Here is an 18,249-nt window from a genome sequence, read left to right as displayed (position 1 = left end):
AGGACGGGAAGAAGATTAAAGAAAAACGTAATGATCCTACAAGCTGCTTCATGGTTGCAGGCGAGAAACAACTGCAATGGAAAGCATAGCTTTTCTGTTGCTTATCTCTTATTCTGCTTCATTTGCCATGAAGAAGCCCAGTGAAATTTACTTGAGATTCAAAACCAGGCAGACACATGAAACAAAAACTCCCCCGGTGACAGGGAGGGATGGGAGGAGGGGTCATTTTTAAAGTGCCCCAAAGCGCAAACTCCAGTCTCTCTTCTCCTCGGTGGCAGCAGGTCACACTAGAATCTTCAATTGGTAGAACCAGGCAGGTGACATCTGGACTTCCATTCCTTCTTTCCTCCCCTCCCTTTTTTCTTTTCTTTTCACAAGATACAGTATTCTCATAGATACTGTGCTGGGACGCCCCAGGAAGCCTCTTTCCTGAAAAAGGGTAAGGAGAACCTAATCCTATTCTTTTTGAGATTGGCTTTAATTACCGTTCATAAAGAGGGTTTTTCCTGCCTGTGTTTATAGTCCAAATCTCATTTGACATGAATCTGACACGAAGCCCCAAGCTATGAACAGAATTCTACCATTATAGGTGTGAAGAGTCCTTAGTAAATCAAGTTAGAGATAATTTTTCTGTAATTATCTTTCTTCCTACAGTGTGTGCAATTTAATTTGATGGATGTAACTCCCCTCCTTTGACTGTTTGATTTTAAAAAAAACAGCACTTGTCCCACTTAATCAATGAAAGGCTACCTTTTAAAAATATTATTAACTTGGATTTTCTATAAGTGAAGGTAATAGCCTCTTTGACATGTTAAAGAAAATAAGATGAGAATATTTTAACAGCTAAAGGAATACCAGTTTAGCAAAATGGGGGAGGAAATTTAAATGTAACTATCATATGTTAAGTATTTTATCCTATCAAAGTTACTTAATCTAACTTTTTAAAAATTAAGCACACTCCCTAAGTACCTCGGTAAGAAAAAGAATTATGTTCTGAAGAAAGGCAGACATTTTAAACTGAACGTGTCTTAAAATGGCAAGCCATTTGAAGGCCAGAGAGCATGGCTATTCTTGGAAATAGCCCTGACAGGTTTCAACAGATGCAGCCTGAAGAATGTGGCTGGGGAGGGGAGATAAGGGAGGGGGGAAGGAGCAGCTGACCCACTGCTTTGGTAATGCTTGGGGAGAGGGATCTCAGATCCTTCTGGCATGCGAGCAACTTGGACACTTTGAACACAGATAGCTCTCTCCCTTCTGCCTGCATAGCTGTTCTTTGGGAGGAGTTATGAGAGCAGTTATGCTCCCCCCCCCCCCCTCCAAGGAGTTTAATTCTTCATTTGGATGCATGAAATGTTCAATGGGGCATGTTTGAAGACTTAAGTGTGAAATCCTTGATGAGAGAAATGCTGCATTAGAGATTGTTTTACAGAAAATAAGGTAACAATTTTATATTTGCCACTTTGGCACTATGCCTCCTTGCAACATGTTGCTTTTATATTTCACCAGTTATTTATTTATTTGGTACTCTGAGGTTTCCTCAAGGAAGATATTTCTTATTCTTTCTCTGGACTAGGCTAGTCTGAGTATGAGAATGATTGGTCTGTGGCCATTCAGAGTGATTCGTATCTGAATGGAGATTTGAACCCACCCCTGGTCCAAAACTTTGCAACTTCCCTGTAGGACATCACAGGCAGGTGTTTCAGTCTCTAACTGACTGAACACCAAAATGAAATATGAAAAAGAGCAAATTGTAGAGTCTGTATATTAGGTTTCCTAACGTTTATACTGTATACTGGACTGTCTGTTGGGGAGATGATGGCTGCTTTCCAAGTGAAGTTTTTTGTGCTTCTCACAATGGGATAGAAAATTCAAATAAAAACATTGGCCCATTTAAAATAAAAATCCAATTAACATCCATCAAATGCGTGAAAACACTATATTTTATAGCAGTTGGGAATCATATTTATATTTTAATTATTTTTATTTGTAAAGTGTTTCAAGGTATTGCTCATAATAGCAATTAGAAATGAATGTAAATCAATCTTCCTGAAACTGAGCGCCCTTCAAAAGTTTGGATCAACTCCCCAAATTCCCTTGCCAACATTTCCATTACTGAGAAATCTCAGTGTAATTTTAAAATGTTGTTCTATTGCTGCTGGCATTTGAGTTAGTTAACAAAATATTTAGGGACAATGAAACAAAAAGGAGGTAAAATGAGAAGTTTATTATGTTCACCTGAAGGCAAGACAAGAAGTAATGGACGGAAATTTATCAACGAGACATCCAAACTAGAACTCAGGAGAAATTTCCTGACATTGAGAACAATTAATCAATGGAACAACTTGTCTCCAGAAGTTGTGACTGCTCCATCACTGGAGATTTTTAAGAAGAGACTAGATGTCCATTTGTTTGAAACAGTACCGGGTCTCTTACTTGAGCAGGGGGTTGAACTAGAAGATCTCCAAGGTTCCTCCAACTCCATCAATCTGTATTCTGTAATTAAGTAGCCCTAAGCAGTTGAAAAGCAGTAGTTAATCATTAAAGCTGATCAAAATAAGGAATCAGATCAAACCAATGGACATTTTAGGAAACCTATAGCTTACACACTAGCAGCTTATAACATAAACCTAATTTAGCCTATCAGTTGCAGAAATAACTTTGAACATATTATACCCCAAATATTTTATTTCAGAGAATGCAAAATTAAAAATGATATTCATCTGTTAAAACAGAGTTCTGGGAGGCATTTAAGCTGTAGCTATAAAAACCTGAACCTGTATTCCAGACAACTCAGGATTACATATGTTATATACATTTCTAATATATGTAACCTCAAACATAGAATTCATCTATTAAATACTATTCTAACTTTCTGCTTAAAACAATGGTCAGGTAGCAACCAAACAAATGTTAATACATAACTAGATATGAGGGCATAGAATAGAAACATAAAAATGCCATTTGCACAAGAGCAAGACTTAATAATAGAATGACATCTACTCAGAAGATGCTTGTAATGGAATACAACACAATGGAAAATTAACAAGGTTATATTAGGACAAGTAACTCTTCTAACATGGAGAACTAATGTCTCCATTACATCAAGTCAAATGATCCATTAAACTTTAAACATAGTCATCAGGGCCTGCTAATGAAACCCATACATTTATTCAAAAAGCAATTAACTAGTTTGATCTAGTCCTTCAAACTTAAGAATAGCCCTGTTAGTCAGATCAACATCCTTCCAATCAGCTTCACTGGATGAGCCTTGATCCTAGTATTTTGAGTAATAGACAAAAAAAGCCTGTATACATTTTTTCCATTCCTTCCATGGTTTTATATATCTCTATCATATCCTTTCTCAAACCAAAGTCCCCAGAATTGAATACTGCATTCAGTTCTGGTCGCCACGATGTAAAAAAGATGTGGAGACTCTAGAAAGAGTGCAGAGAAGAGCAACAAAGATGATTAGGGGACTGGAGACTAAAACATATGAAGAACGGTTGCAGGAACTGGGTATGTTTAGCTTAAGAGAAAGAAGGACTAGGGGAGACATGATAGCAGTGTTCCAATATCTCAGGGGTTGCCACAAAGAAGAGGGGGTCAAACTATTCTCCAAGGCACCTGAGGGTAGAACAAGAAGCAATGGGTGGAAACTAATCAAGGAGAGAAGCAACTTAGAACTGAGGAGAAATTTCCTGACAGTTAGAACAATTAATCAGTGGAACAGCTTGCCTCCAGAAGTTGTGAATGCCCCAACACTGGAAGTCTTTAAGAAGATGTTGGATAGCCATTTGTCTGAAACGGTATAGGGTTTCCTGCCTAGGCAGGGGGTTGGACTAGAAGACCTCCAAGGTCCCTTCCAACTCTACTATTGTATTGTATTGTATTGAATTCTTCACCATTGGTTATGCTTTCCATAGAAGTTGAAGTCCAAAGCAACTAAAATACCAATTTATCTTTCTCTCATCTGTTGCAAGGCCTTTATGCAAATATCGATGTTTTAAAGGGAAATAATTCCATTCCTGTAGGCTTCAATTAAGAAGGGAGTAGAGCCATCTGTCTTTTTATATGAAAGACAAGAATAGATTTTTAATGAACAAACATCCACATTATTATTTTTATTAGCTTTTTATTATATCTTTTAAAAATATTTAATCAACTCAAGGCAACAAACATGTCTAGTACTCCTTCCTCCTATTTTTTCAACAGCAGCAGTTCTGTAAGATAGGTTGGCCAGTAGAGAGTAACTGGCCCAAAGTCTCCCCACTGGCTTCCATGCCCAAAGTGGTACAAGAACCCAGTCTCCTGTTTGTAAGTCAGAACCTTCACTATAACCTAAGTGGCTCTGGTAATTCAGAATGGAGTTGGAGTTTAATTTAGTGAGTTTTGTTTTCAAACAAATTAGGACTGTATAGGAGTCCAATTTAATCTGAAGTGAAAACTAATCTGAAAAATATAGTCAAATTTGCAATTGAATAAATATTAGAAAATTAACGTGACATGTTAGTCCTTTTCAAGCCTTACAGCTGAAGAGGTAATGTAAATGCGTGAAAGGCTCAGGATCAAGCATTTTTGGCTTCACGTTCCTCAACCTACTTTTGTACTGCAAGTACTGTGGCAAAGGGAGGGAGGTCTGTACATGTTCCTTTTAATAGATTTAATTCTGTTAAATTCTGGATTTGAGCTTGGGTTATTAGTAAGGTTACTTGGATTAACAGCCAAAAGGACCTTTTCATATACAATTTAAATTGAATAAAAATCCATTTCAGCATTCAGGATTGAAATCTGGGGAGACTGGGGTGACTCCTGCAAAAATGCTCTGCTTTCATCACATCTGAAGAAGGATACAAACTAGATTTACCAAGTGATAATTAACCATATAGGCATACCAACCAAATGCTGCAGATGTGTTAGTAATTATTCTCCTGCTCTTTTATATTTCATGCTTATAGATTATAGCCTTGGGATCAGTTGTAGAAAGATGTTTAAATATGGGTGTACAAATTATTTTTTTCTTTGTTCTGGGTTTTTCTTAGCAAGCTCTTGGCTGTGATATTGTATTGCAGTCATGGCGCCTAAGAAGAAGAATGTCAAGAAGAACAAGACGGATATCAATGAGTTAACCATCATAGTGGAAGATGGGCCATTCAGCAAGCTCAATGGATTGAATACCCTCCTAGAAGGAGGCAACGGTTTCAGTTGTGTTTCCACGGAAGTTTCTGATGCTTTCTATAGTCCCAACCTCTTGGAAGGTTTGTGTAGGATGAGGCTGGAAAATTTTCTCTGTGATTTAATAATTGGTACCAAAACCAAGTCCTTTGATGTTCACAAGGTGGTGATGGCATCCTGCAGTGATTACTTCCATAACATCCTAAAGAAAGATCCATCAACTCAAAGAGTGGACCTCAATGACGTATCCCCACTGGGCCTAGCCACTGTGATTGCATACGCCTATACTGGAAAACTTACACTTTCCCTGTATACTATAGGTAGTATTATCTCCACAGCCATTTATCTTCAGATACATACCCTTGTGAAGATGTGCAGTGACTTTCTGATGCAAGAAATCAATGTGGAGAATTGTATGTATGTTGTCAACATTGCAGAGACATATGGACTGAAAACTGCTAAGGAAGCATCACAGAAATTCATTAGAGACAACTTCATTGAGTTTTCTGAATCAGATCAATTCTTAAAGCTTACTTTTGAACAGATCAACGAACTTCTTGCAGATGATGACTTGCAGTTGCCTTCTGAACTTATTGCATTCCAGATTGCAATGAGATGGCTGGAATTTGACCAAAAAAGAACTAAGTATGCCGCAGATCTTTTGAGCAACATTCGGTTTGGTACCATCTCTGCCCAGGACCTGGTGAATTATGTTCAGACTGTACCAAGAATGATGTTAGATACAGATTGCCACAGACTTCTGGTAGATGCCATGAATTACCACTTACTTCCTTACCACCAGAATACTCTACAGTCAAGAAGAACCAGGATTCGAGGAGGATTACGAGTCTTAGTTACAGTCGGGGGACGTCCAGCTTTAACAGAAAAATCCCTCAGCAGAGACATTTTATACAGAGATCCCGACAATGGATGGAAAAGACTTACAGAGATGCCTGCCAAAAGCTTCAACCAGTGTGTCACCGTGATGGATGGGTTTCTCTATGTAGCAGGTGGTGAAGATCAGAATGATGCCAGAAATCAGGCAAAGCATGCAGTCAGCAATTTTTGCAGGTAACTGATTATATATAGCAGTGGAGACATAGCATGGACACAACAGCTCCAGAAAAAGAAGGAGAAATATGTGTATCTATGTGGCGGGGAAGAGAAAGGAAGAGAAATTCTTTCTCTCTTCTTTTCTAGGGTTATACGTATTAAAATAGCTAGTGATATTTTATGCGAAGAGGTATAATTTTGCATGTTATTTTTTCATGGAGAAGTCTGCTGATCCGCTTTATGCTTTGGGGCAAAGCAGTCTGAGATCACATGCAGCTGCCCTATCTCACTTCAGCCTTGGAAGCAAATTCCTGAATGCTACAAAAATTCTGGCTATATTGTTACATTTGATCAATTCATAACATTTCCCAATCAATATGAGAGTGTATAGTATTAAAAACATCACAGATTAACCAAAATACATTAAATTATTATATATTACTGCACAAGAGGCAATTTTCAAAATTGAAAAACATTACTATTGTGATATGCATATAAACTCCCAAGCCAGTGTCTAAGAGACAGAGCCTTTCAGAAGGAAATGAGAAATCCAGTAGAGCCATCTGGATTTGGGATGGTGGGCATGCAGGGAGATGTTGTTACATAAGACAGGTGCAGTAATAGAGAAGACACATGTCCTGTTAGCACTGCTTACGTGTCAAGACCCAGAATATGCCCACCAGGTCAAATCTTATTGAGTAGGCAGAAATAATTAGAGACAGGCAGTCTTGCAAATAACTAAGCCCTATACCAGCAACTTGGATTGCATCCAGGAGTCTACTGGTACCCAGTGCAACTAGTGAAGTAGCAGTCTGTATAGCCACACAAAGGTAGTGATGATCATGAGTAGAACTCCCAATCCAGATTTTGTGCACAAGGTGGATTTTTGCAAATTGCACACTGGTTCTATTAGGCATACGAGACCTTCTCTAGAAATGAAGATAGAAACTTTCTGCATCCAAATGATCCCAGTCACTCAGTCTTACTATGGTTTTCTGAGCCTGCTCTCCCCCATCCAGACTCTTACAACTTCCAGGTATTGAGACAATTTCAACAATATCACTTGGATGGCAAAGATTGAGATACATCACTGGGTTTCATCAATGTGCTGATGATACCTAACCCCATGAGGACAGATATTAAGTAGGGTTAGGAAGAAAATCATGCTCTGAGGCATAATACAAAGCAAAGCCTCAGGACTAAGCTGTGACAGCCCCATCCCCTGCCTCAATTAACATGAAACCACCCTACAAGAAGGAAAACCACTGTAACCTCTGCCTCTCATTTTCAACCTGCTAAGCTCATAATGAAGAACATCACGATCAATGTTACCAGAGGCCACTGAGAATTCAAACAGCACCAGGATGCTCCCATCCTGTCCTAAAATAAGTTATCAACCAAAAAAATCAATGCTGTTTTGGCATTCTATCTAGGCTTGAAATCTAACAGATTTAGATAATCTGTGACTTCCAGAGCCCTCAGAAACTGCAACTCAATAACCTTCTCAACAAGGGAAGTTGATGGTTTCTCATTTGGGTCAGAAATTGTCCAATACCTCTGTGCCCAGCAATAACTTCTTGAGAAGTGGGTAGACCATTGCCTCCATAATTGCAAGCAGAACCACCCCTCTCTCAAGGATGAATTCATCACCACATATATACCATATGTCACCTCCTTGGTAGCCTTGACCAATCAGGACTGACATGGATCTAATGTATAGGTGACTTTGGTTACAGCTCTGAGGATCTTGTCCACTTCTTGGGGCTAGAAAGCTCAAACTTTTCCCAGATAATAAAATATTAGTAATATGAGAAACTCTTCCCTGTTTTTTGCCAGACTGTATCTCAGTCAATACTACCAGACTTACACAACTAGAGTCCAATTCAAAGTAAATCCAAGTATCTTTGTCCAATACATGCCTGAAATAATCCTCTACGGATGCAATAAGAGCAGGTCAGGCCCACCCCAGCTCTGCAAAGGGGAAAAATGTTGTGATAACATCATGTGATGGCAATGTGATGGTGCAAATTTGACACCCATTATTAAAGGCTCTTACCTATATTGAGTCAGATTAGCTCTTTGTCTTTCTCCAGTGACATTCTAGCATATATGACTGTACACCGCCCCGAGTCCTGTTTAGGAGAGGGTGCGGTTTAGAAATAAAAGCTTGATTGATTGATTGATTGATTGATTGATTGATTGATTGATTGATATCTTCTGGTGCTTCATCTCCTGGAGTTCCTTTGAGAATCAGAGAGTCAATGACAGAACGTGAGTGTAGGAAATTAATAAATTAATAAATATTTGGAGAGCAATCATATTAGGTAGTTTGTGTAAGTAATGTTAATTCAATTTACATTAAATCAAGTTATGTTTTGTTCCACATATGCTAAAAAAAGAAAAATACATAAATATTCAGTTTCACTCATTTCCTCCCCTCCTCAAGTACAGTTGATGATTGAGGAGCATGGTTACCATTATCTTCTAAGAGCTGTGGTGGTGCAGTGGTTAGAATACAATATTTCAGGCTAATTCTGCTGACTGCCAGCAGTTCGATTCTGACTGGCTCAAGGTTGACTCAGCCTTCCATCCTTCTGAGGTCGGTAAAATGAGGACCCAGATTGTTGGGGGCAATATGCTGACTCTGTAAACCACTCAGAGAAAGCATTGTGAAGCGTTATATAAGTCTAAGTGCTATTGCTATCTTTTCCTGCAACAACAGAGTTCCATTATTTTAATCTGCTTCTTTTAAAATAAAAAACAAAGTATGAGTGATTCAGATTGAAATTTGAGGATAGTAATTTTTATTTGCATAATTTTCTTGATAAAAATTATCCCGTGTTACCAACACTATCTTTCTGTCTATTAGGGCAAAAGTGTGTGGTTTATGTCCTGTTAAGGAATTCTTAGTGACTTTCATTTATTTGAAACACGAAAGAACTTTTTATAGCCCTCCATGTTTTCTGGAACATCCAGAACAATTGAGCAACTTCCAGGACTCCTGTTTGGCAGTAACCTTGTATGCCAGTACTTCCTTTTTTATCATGACTATCCTGATAAAGGAAGGAAAAAAACTAAGAGGAGGGTATAATAGGGGATATATTTGCTGTGAAAGGATTTGCCAAAAGACCACTCAAGGAAGACGTTTCCATTTTAGAAGGAAGACATAAATGTACGGTAATCAGTACATTTTTCACTACGGACATCTGCATTTCCTCTCTAAACATTATTCTAAAGAGCTGAGGATGACACACACAATTTACCCTTTCAACATTTTATCCTCACTTGATCCTGAGAACCTGAGTGTTAATGACCAGCCCAGAGTATCTTGTGAGCTTCATGAGAGCATCAGCATTTTAGCCCACTGTGTTAACTCATTACAACACATTTGTTATTATAACGATCCATTCTTCTTCCAAACTGCTCAGAATAATTTCTAGAATCAGCCAACATGACTGTAGTTTCAATGCTAGAAATACATATATTTTGCTGCTTACTACTTATGGAATGGAAAGATGTATATGTTCCATTTCCCACATATGTCTTGCAGCAAAGAAGACATGTACTATCCACCATGTATGCCAAATCATATACGGTTAGTTTTTCTCTTCAAGCACCTCCTAATTATACACAGTCTGAAATCACGTTTCAATTTGGGGAAGAATTGTATCTCAGCACTAGAAATTAGGACTTACATGCAGAACATTCAATGTCTGGTCTCTGGCATGTCGTGAGAAACTGCCAGTCTATGTACGTCTTTCTGATTAGAGAGTAGATTTTTTTTTTCAATTAAGTTTTTTATTTTTCCATGTTCATAACATATAACCACATGTATACTATTACATAGCTAACAATATATTGTATTATTAAATGTTTACATCAATTCACCTTACCATCAGCTCCCAAAAACTATTATTGGCTCTTCTGCTCTCCATACACCATATTTGTACCTTTCTTCTCCCTCTCTCCTTCCCCTCCCTACCTCCTTACTTCTCTCTGTCGCCCTTCTCTTCTCTACTTCTCCTTCCTCTCCCCTTCTCCTCTCTCCCCTTTCCACTCCTCCTTTCTCTCCTCCTCTTCCCCCCACTGCCCTCTCATGATTAAAGAGTAAATTGTCCATGCATAAGGAACTTTCTAAAAATGAATTTGTGCCTCACACTCAAAATCTGTAAGAAGCAGGATGCCACATTCTATAGAAGAACGGTGGAAATCATTCCAAAATTTTGCTTTGAATTTTGAGATGTGATGCAAAGAACTTATTTGAAATTGGTTGTACTTTAGGACCTCCTTCCTTCAGTATGCTGTATCACTGGAACTTTTCATTTATTAGCTTCACATCTTTTGAAAATTCCCATCTAATTTTCTAGAAAGGACTCTGTAAGAAGAGTGATAGTAAAATAATATAAGTTTTCCTTTTCTACATTTGCATAACAATTGGTAATGTTTTAGTAATTATTTATAAGCATTTTTAAAAAATCCTGTTCTGAACAAAAAATGCAGACTTAAAAAAAAGTATTACACATTTCTGGAAAACAAATTTGAGATTACCTTATCCAGCCTGGTCTATTTCGACAGACCTGCAACTGATCCAATTGTTACTTTCAAAAATATCTGTCATTGTTGTTATGGTCCATCAACTCAATTCTGACCCTTGGTGACTACAGAAACAAGTCTGTGCAGTTTTCCTGGCCACATTTTAAAAAATAATATTTTTATTAAAATTTCCATTACAAAGATTAAAAAAAACGAATACAAAGTAAGAAGTATGAAGGAATGAAAAGCCAGAAAGTGCAGAAAATAAAATAAAAAATAGAAAAGAAATAAAACGAATGAATATAGTAAAGCAAAAGAAAAGAAATATATAAAGAAATAACTTCCTCCTTTATCCCAGCAAGTACAAACAACAGAAATAATTTCTGACCTTCTATGAAAATGCAACACTACCTTCCCATTACCTCATATCTTATCTATAAACAATTTGTGAAAGCCTCATCATTCAATCCTAGTCAGCAAAAGTCCATTAAGAGGTCTCAGAAATACCGGTGGGTGTGCATGGGTGTGCATGGGCACATACGCACCAGTGATGGGATTCACATTTTTTACTACTGGTTCTGTGGGCGTTGCTTGGTGTGGCGTTGCTTGGCGTGGTGTGACTTGGTGGGTGTGGCAGTGGAAGGATATTGTAAAATCTCTATTCCCACCCCACTCCAGGGGAAGGTTATTGCAAAATCCCCATTTCCTCCTGGGGGTGGGGCCAGTCAGAGGTGATATTTACCGGTTCTCCAAACTACTCAAAATTTGCGCTACCAGTTGTCCAGAATTGGTCAGAACCTGCTGAATGCCACCTCAGACACACACACACACACACACATACAAACTAAACCAACTTTGTATTCCTTCCCTTTACTTTGAATACAATACCTTATCACTGAAAATAGAAGAAAAAATTTCTTCTTCCTATATCTCTTCTCTTTTCTATAAACAAATCTTTAAAGTCTCATGGTTCAGTCCTGGTCAACAACAATCCATTAAGGGTTATCAGAAACAATAATGTACATATTTTAACCTCAATCAAATAAATCAACTTTATATTCCTTCCCTTTAGTTTTAACAATTTGGACCTTTAAGTAGAATTACAAAACTTGATTTCTTTTCATTTTCTCCTTCTCTCATCCAAGAAAGTCCTTGAAAACTTCAAAAGAAACTATTTTACAAAACAAAAATAAAATTATCAAAGTCACTCTTCTGATTTGTTATTTGTATATCTCTTTTAATTATTAAGACTAAGTACAGAATTAATTAATAGTCTAGAATGGTACTCTACTCAGGATCCCCCTCCACATGGGATTGATTTTTATTCTGGGGGGGGGGTGCCTCTTTCCCTCCCCACTTCATCCTCAAATCATCGCACAGTGGCAATTCTCCTCCCTGAAAGTTGGCCCCACCCCCCGTGTTTCATTTACTGGGGCTAATGTTTCTTTTGCTGAAGGGAAAGGGAAAGTGCCTCTTCCCTTCCCTACTTTGTCCTCAAATTGTCCCATGGCTGTGAGTTGTCCAGTTGGCCAGGGTGACTTGTCCTGGGTCCAATTGTTCAGGGTAAGCCAGCGGCAGTGACCTGGCCATGGAGAGATGGCAGTGGTACCCCACCAGGGTGACCCAGCCACGGCAACCTGGACAAGGTGACCTACTGAAAAATAAAGCTAGAAAATAAAGTTTCAACAATACAACACCTGTAAATGTAGCTAGCATTCATGTGCCATTAATACTTCCTTAATTTTTTTTCAGGTACGATCCTCGCTTCAACACTTGGATACATCTGGCCAATATGAATCAAAAGCGCACTCATTTTAGTCTGAATGTGTTCAATGGTCTCCTTTTTGCAGTTGGTGGTCGCAATTCTGAAGGGTGTCTCTCTTCGGTTGAATGTTATGTCCCTACAATTAACCAGTGGCAGCTGAAGTCTCCCCTGGAGATGCCCAGGTGCTGCCATGCTAGTGCAGTAGTAGACGGCAGGATCTTGGTCACAGGAGGCTACATCAATAATGCTTACTCCCACTCGGTTTGCATGTATGACCCTGCTAGTGACAACTGGCAAGACAAGGCCAGCCTTAGCACCCCGAGAGGATGGCACTGTGCCATTACCCTAGGGGAAAAGGTCTACGTCATGGGAGGATCCCAACTGGGAGGGCGAGGGGAAAGAGTTGATGTACTTCCTGTTGAATGCTATAGTCCATATTCTGGCCAGTGGAATTATGTTGCTCCTCTTCCAACTGGTGTGAGCACTGCTGGTGCTTCTACTCTTAATGGAAAAATTTACTTAGTAGGAGGCTGGAATGAAATAGAAAAGAAATACAAGAAATGTATTCAGTGTTACAACCCCAACCTTAATGAATGGACCGATGAAGATGAGCTACCTGAAGCTACCGTAGGAGTGTCATGCTGCACCATTGCCATGCCGAACACTAAAACCAGGGAATCGAGATCTAGCTCGGTATCTTCAGTACCAGTTAGTATTTAAGTTCTTTTTTTTAAATTAACCCCCCCTATGGATTTTAAAAAGCTATGCTAAACTTTTAAAACATTTCTTTCCCATTACTGGGTTGTAACCCCTTTTAAGAAGTGTCCCTATCAGAAGGGATTGAGGAGAGAAATATTAAACACTAGTGGCATGTATTTCAGTTTTATAAAATGAAAAAGTGGCCAATTTTCATGGGATTGAAAACACATGGTATGACCAAAGAAATTTAAACCTAATACATTTTCTGCACTACAAATGTGCACTATAAGACAAAGGCCTCTGATCCATTGATCATAAGAGCAAAGTACCTTACTTCCTGTGAGACCTCTTGCTCAGTTTCTGCAATCGATTTAGAAAAACTTGTTTCCAAGCAGATAGCTCAAAGCATGGCTGATCAGAAGGCACCGTTCAGCTAAGTTTCTCTCCATAGAGGTAAAGGTAAAAGATGAAGCAATATATCAGAATTGCAAATGGAAGACTAATATTTCTAAAGTCCATGGGCATCTGTAGTTGGGGGCAAATGGCATCATGCTCATCATAATATCATAGGGCAAAGGACATGCATTATATAATTTGCATCAAAGATACAAAGATACTGAGGCCAATTACAGAATTCACATTATTTGCATGTTGACACCAGTGATGTCATCCTGACTTCTTGCAGACATCTCTATTGGAATCCTCTACAACCTTCTGTGAATGAAACAGAATAATGAGACTTATCTGGAAGCAATTAGTATTTTAAATAAGGATTTATTCCCAGAATGCAGTGTTTTGCTTTAATATTGTTTACTGAATAAATCATAATTGGCTGAGCTACACAGTAAGCTAAATCATTGCTTAAAAAGCTAAATAGCTCAATTCCCATAACATGCTAAATCAGAGGCAAATCACATATAGTGAGTTATATGAATCCACCTATAATCTACAAGAAGGAATAATAATAGATTAACTCTATAAATATGAGAAATATAGATATAAGTAAATTATGCCATATTTCTGCAGTGCCTGGGACGATGTCAACATTTCAGTAAAATGTTTACATGAAACAGATTTTACCCTGTGGTTAGGCTTATGAAACTTTCGTTATGCTGACCCAAGGTCTGCAAAAGGTCAGATCACATGTCATCTGAATTTGGAAGGGAGGTAATTTAGCTAACAGAAAGCAAGAATAGATGCACAATGTAGCTGCTTCAACCAGGGACCTCACCGTTTCTTCAACTCATGCATGTTGTGTGGAATAAAATAAAGATGCCAGAGAAAAGGTGGTGACTTAGCTCTCTTTCACTCTATATAAATGAGTCCGATCAATGGCTTTAAATAAATTAACACAACACACACACACCAGGAAATGTCAGCCAGGCAGTTCACAGCTAAGATAGCGGGGATACTTCATCAAGGTTTCTTCATGATACTCAATGTCATCTGGCATAGCATATGTATGGTTCGCCCCAGGTGGTTAGAAAGTTATAATAAAGAAATAGTATATCAGGTTTCATACATTGCACTAAACCATTATGTATATAGTTCTGTCTTATCAAGTACTACAAATCCAGCCAACTGTGCTTTATTCACTAAACCATATATTCCAAAATATGTCAGCCATATATATTAGCCATCTATGCAACACACAGTGTGTGAGGACTGTCATGTAAGCATGTGCCTCAAGAAGTCTTTCCCTCCACTTTGTTACTTATATATCTTGTACTCCCAGCCCAATTCTCTTCATCTATAACTCTCCAGAAAACAGTCTGAGGATGCATTAAAAGGAATGAGTTGCCTCCCACCATTTTACAAAGAAAAGCCCTTCTGCTCATGAAAGGTCATTAAATGTGCCTTATCCAAAATTTCTGTTGATCTTAATATTTCTGAATTGTATTCTGATAGTTTCATTTCTCTGATGCCTCTTTAAAAAAAAAGCACCATTGGGCTTAAGGGAGCTTCTTTTAAAACAAGCCTACATAAAATTGCAGTTTTGATTGAGTTTAATGGTCTTTACTTCCAGGTAAGCGTGCACTTAAATTTGTCTTGATCGTACCATGTAAGCTTTTTAAAATGTCAAACAATTGCTTCATATTTGATCCATAACAAAAAAAAGTGTTTATATATTGTTTTTTAATCATTATCCTCCCTATCATAGTCTAATGTAGTGGTTCTCAATCTGTGGTCCACAGACCTCTGGGGGGGCACGATGTTGTCACAGGGGTCCATGGAGGGTTGGAGAAATTTTATGATTTAAATCTTGAGTTAAGTCTTGGGGGGTCCGTGGCCATGGTCTGTGACCACAAAGGTATTTAAAAGGGGTCTGTGGTGAAGAAAAGGTTGAAAACCATGGGCTAATATATTTTTCTAATGATTTACCACAAGTAAGCTGAAATTTGGAAAATTATTTGGTCCAATAAGTTAATAGCATTGTTTAGAATATCTGACAGGGATCCAAAATCTTCATGTTAATTTACCAATGCTTTCACTTGAATTGCTGACATAACATAGTATGAAAGAAGAAGAATGAAGATACAACTAAATTAGTCTGCAAGGTGTGCTGTTACTGTTGTTGTTTGATACTTGAATGGCCCTGTCAGTGTGTGTCTGTCAAAGTTTAAACCAACAATGTAAAAATAGGAACAATTTCTCTTTCTTTACGAGCTGCCAAAGCAAAATAACCTAATTTGTTTGGGACTTTATTTATATTTGTGGGCAGGGACTGGGTGGGAAGTAACAAAGTATATCAGAAGTTCATATACATCTGGCTATGCACAAATGTTATCAGTCCTAAGTAAAACAAAAGGCACAGGTGTTGCTAGACTAGACACTTGATCTGAACTGATTCCAGCAAGGTACCACTTACCGAAGCAATAAACCCAAAGTTAGCAGGTATCTTCTATGGCCCTACCATTCCTGATGCCACTGGCCAGGGCCAGTTTTTTCAAATTCTAATTAGAGCTGGGGCACACCATATCTTGTGAATAATTGCAATGACACCTGCCTAGAACTCTCAAGTGATGTACCACTGATATCTTTTGATAGTAAGATTCATTATCAATCGCCACATTTAAGAAAGAAACAATTACACGAAGGAGTAATTCTCTACCCCCAGATAGGAAAGCATATTGAGCATACTATCATTATGCAATAGGGTAACAGGCTAGAGACTTGCTTCATATCGTATCTCTGACAAGAATATATACTTATGATCAATATATATTGTATCTTATGTACGTGCCCTTTTTATTGTGATTTGATCCGGGGGCTGTAAAACAAAAACCTTACCAATTGCTGCTCCTGATTAATGTAGTGTATGTGAATAGGTCCTACAATCATAGCTCCTCCTTACCCACCCCGTTTTGAAGGGTAATGGTAACTTATTTTTTAAATGTGTAATATGAGCATAACATTCTCTTTCTCAATATTATATGGAACACCAATAAGAAAGGGTCACGTCTCCAGATTTTGCATTACTCAGCTCTCTTGAACACATGTGCAAGATTCTCAGTATGAAAATTAGAAGTAGTAAAAGAAGAGAATAGATTTTATACGTTAGTCTTATATTTTTATGTGGTCAGTTTTACTACTATGTTACTGTAACATTTCTCAATCCAGTTCTAAAGCCTGGTCTGTACAGGCGTGCTTTAAATCAGTGTTGACTCTTGGCAACTGCCTGGACAAATCCTGGCAGTTTTCTTACAAGGTTTTATGGAGCAGGTTTTATCAAGCAGCATCCTTGGCAACTTTAAGACTTGACCATAAGTCTTAAAGTTGCCGAAGTTGAAGGGCCCTGTTCTGGAGTGTTTTGCCACTTCATGCTTCCCAGAGCTGAGAGGCAGTGACTTAACCAGAGTCACCCAGCTGGCTGTGTGCCAAAGCTGAACTAGAATTCAGAGTTTTCCAGTTTTTAGCCTGATGCCACCTGGTGCCTTAACCACTACCCCAAACTGGCTCTCAGGTATACTGATACAATATATTCACCAGATATCTCTTGTATAACATCAGGTTTCGGTTTGCTGGAAAGCTAGTACAGAGAAAGTGAAACACTTGGAAGAAATAATATTCACATTAACGGTTTCTACGTATGACAAGATGTCCACCAATTCAGGTTGATTGTTTCACATTGGTTTCAGTTGCAGTTACAAAACATGAGGATAGAATGAGATGAATTGGAGCACGATAATCTGGCCAGTTCTGACATAATGAGGGAAACATTTTTAATATGAAGCATAACTGACATATGTAGAATTCATTGTAACAAAATGTGCCAATGAATATTGGCTTGGAGATTTTCAAAAGGGGATTAGACAGATTCAGGGAACAGAGAGATTTGTTAACCACAACAGCAGTGGAAAATTTCAATATTTAGTGACACTAATTATCAGTTGCTAAAATATGGAAAAAGATTACCTTCAAGTCCTTATGTGGGCCTCCAAATGGCCTTTTGCCACTATCAATGGCATCAGATTGGCTGAACTCTTATTTTTTTAGACTACATTGTTTTTATCATTCCTAGATATCAGGATACTGGATGACTTTTACCTTTAAAAGTCATTGAAGCATCCTTAAGTAACTCTTGGAAAATGTTTTGATAAAGTTTCCAAATGCACCAAGAAAAGAGCAATCTAGTGCTCTCTAGTTTTACAAAGTTTTACAAGTAGATGGAGAATGTGGTGTGCATTCAATCCCTCTCCTTATTCTCTCAAATGTGAAACATTCAGCCTTGGGGTCTTATGAAAGGTTGAACTTGCATTTGCTTTGAAGACAAGCACAGGTTCCCGGTTGTATAGAGAACTGTACTTCAGTTCAGCTAGATGAAAATGGAATCCCTTCTCAGATTTTCCAGCTGAACATATGGAAGTTTGCAAGCCTGGGTGCATAATCCCATTTTCTAGCTACTTTCAAGCCCTTATGCATTCGTGCAAACACATGAAGAGCAATCTATGCATGATTGCAGTTGTGAGTAATCCCATTGATTTCAACAGAAATTATAAATAGTGCACAATTTCTTACTTGAGAGC

At 38.1% G+C, this 18,249-nt stretch overlaps 1 protein-coding gene across 2 annotated transcripts; it reads left to right on the top strand.

Annotated features, from left to right (window-relative positions):
* Window positions 1-282: 282 nt before the first annotated feature.
* Window positions 283-15,911, top strand: KLHL31 (kelch like family member 31). Of its 2 annotated transcripts, none has more exons than XM_081943045.1 (3): window positions 283-439; window positions 5,040-6,243; window positions 12,511-15,911. In XM_081943045.1, the coding sequence occupies exons 2-3, from the start codon at window positions 5,072-5,074 to the stop codon at window positions 13,241-13,243; spliced, it is 1,905 nt and encodes a 634-aa protein (XP_081799171.1). In that variant the 5' UTR covers window positions 283-439; window positions 5,040-5,071; the 3' UTR covers window positions 13,244-15,911. The 2 variants fall into 2 exon arrangements, with proteins under 2 accessions (XP_081799171.1, XP_081799172.1); XM_081943046.1 differs by lacking the exon at window positions 283-439 and adding an exon at window positions 1,257-1,437.
* Window positions 15,912-18,249: the final 2,338 nt, after the last annotated feature.

This window comes from Natrix helvetica (genome assembly GCF_964273705.1).
Source record: "Natrix helvetica genome assembly, chromosome: 2".
NCBI classification, from domain to species: domain Eukaryota; kingdom Metazoa; phylum Chordata; class Lepidosauria; order Squamata; family Natricidae; genus Natrix; species Natrix helvetica.
Note: the sequence above shows the minus strand (reverse complement) of the source record. Positions and strands in the feature narration are given on the sequence as shown.

Coding starts and splice junctions, on each gene's coding strand:
- KLHL31 (XM_081943045.1), top strand. CDS start 5,072: ATGGCGCCTAAGAAGAAGAATGTCAAGAAGAACAAGACGGATATCAAT. Junction 6,244..12,510: donor GCAGTCAGCAATTTTTGCAG/GTAACTGATTAT, acceptor ATTTTTTTTCAG/GTACGATCCTCGCTTCAACA.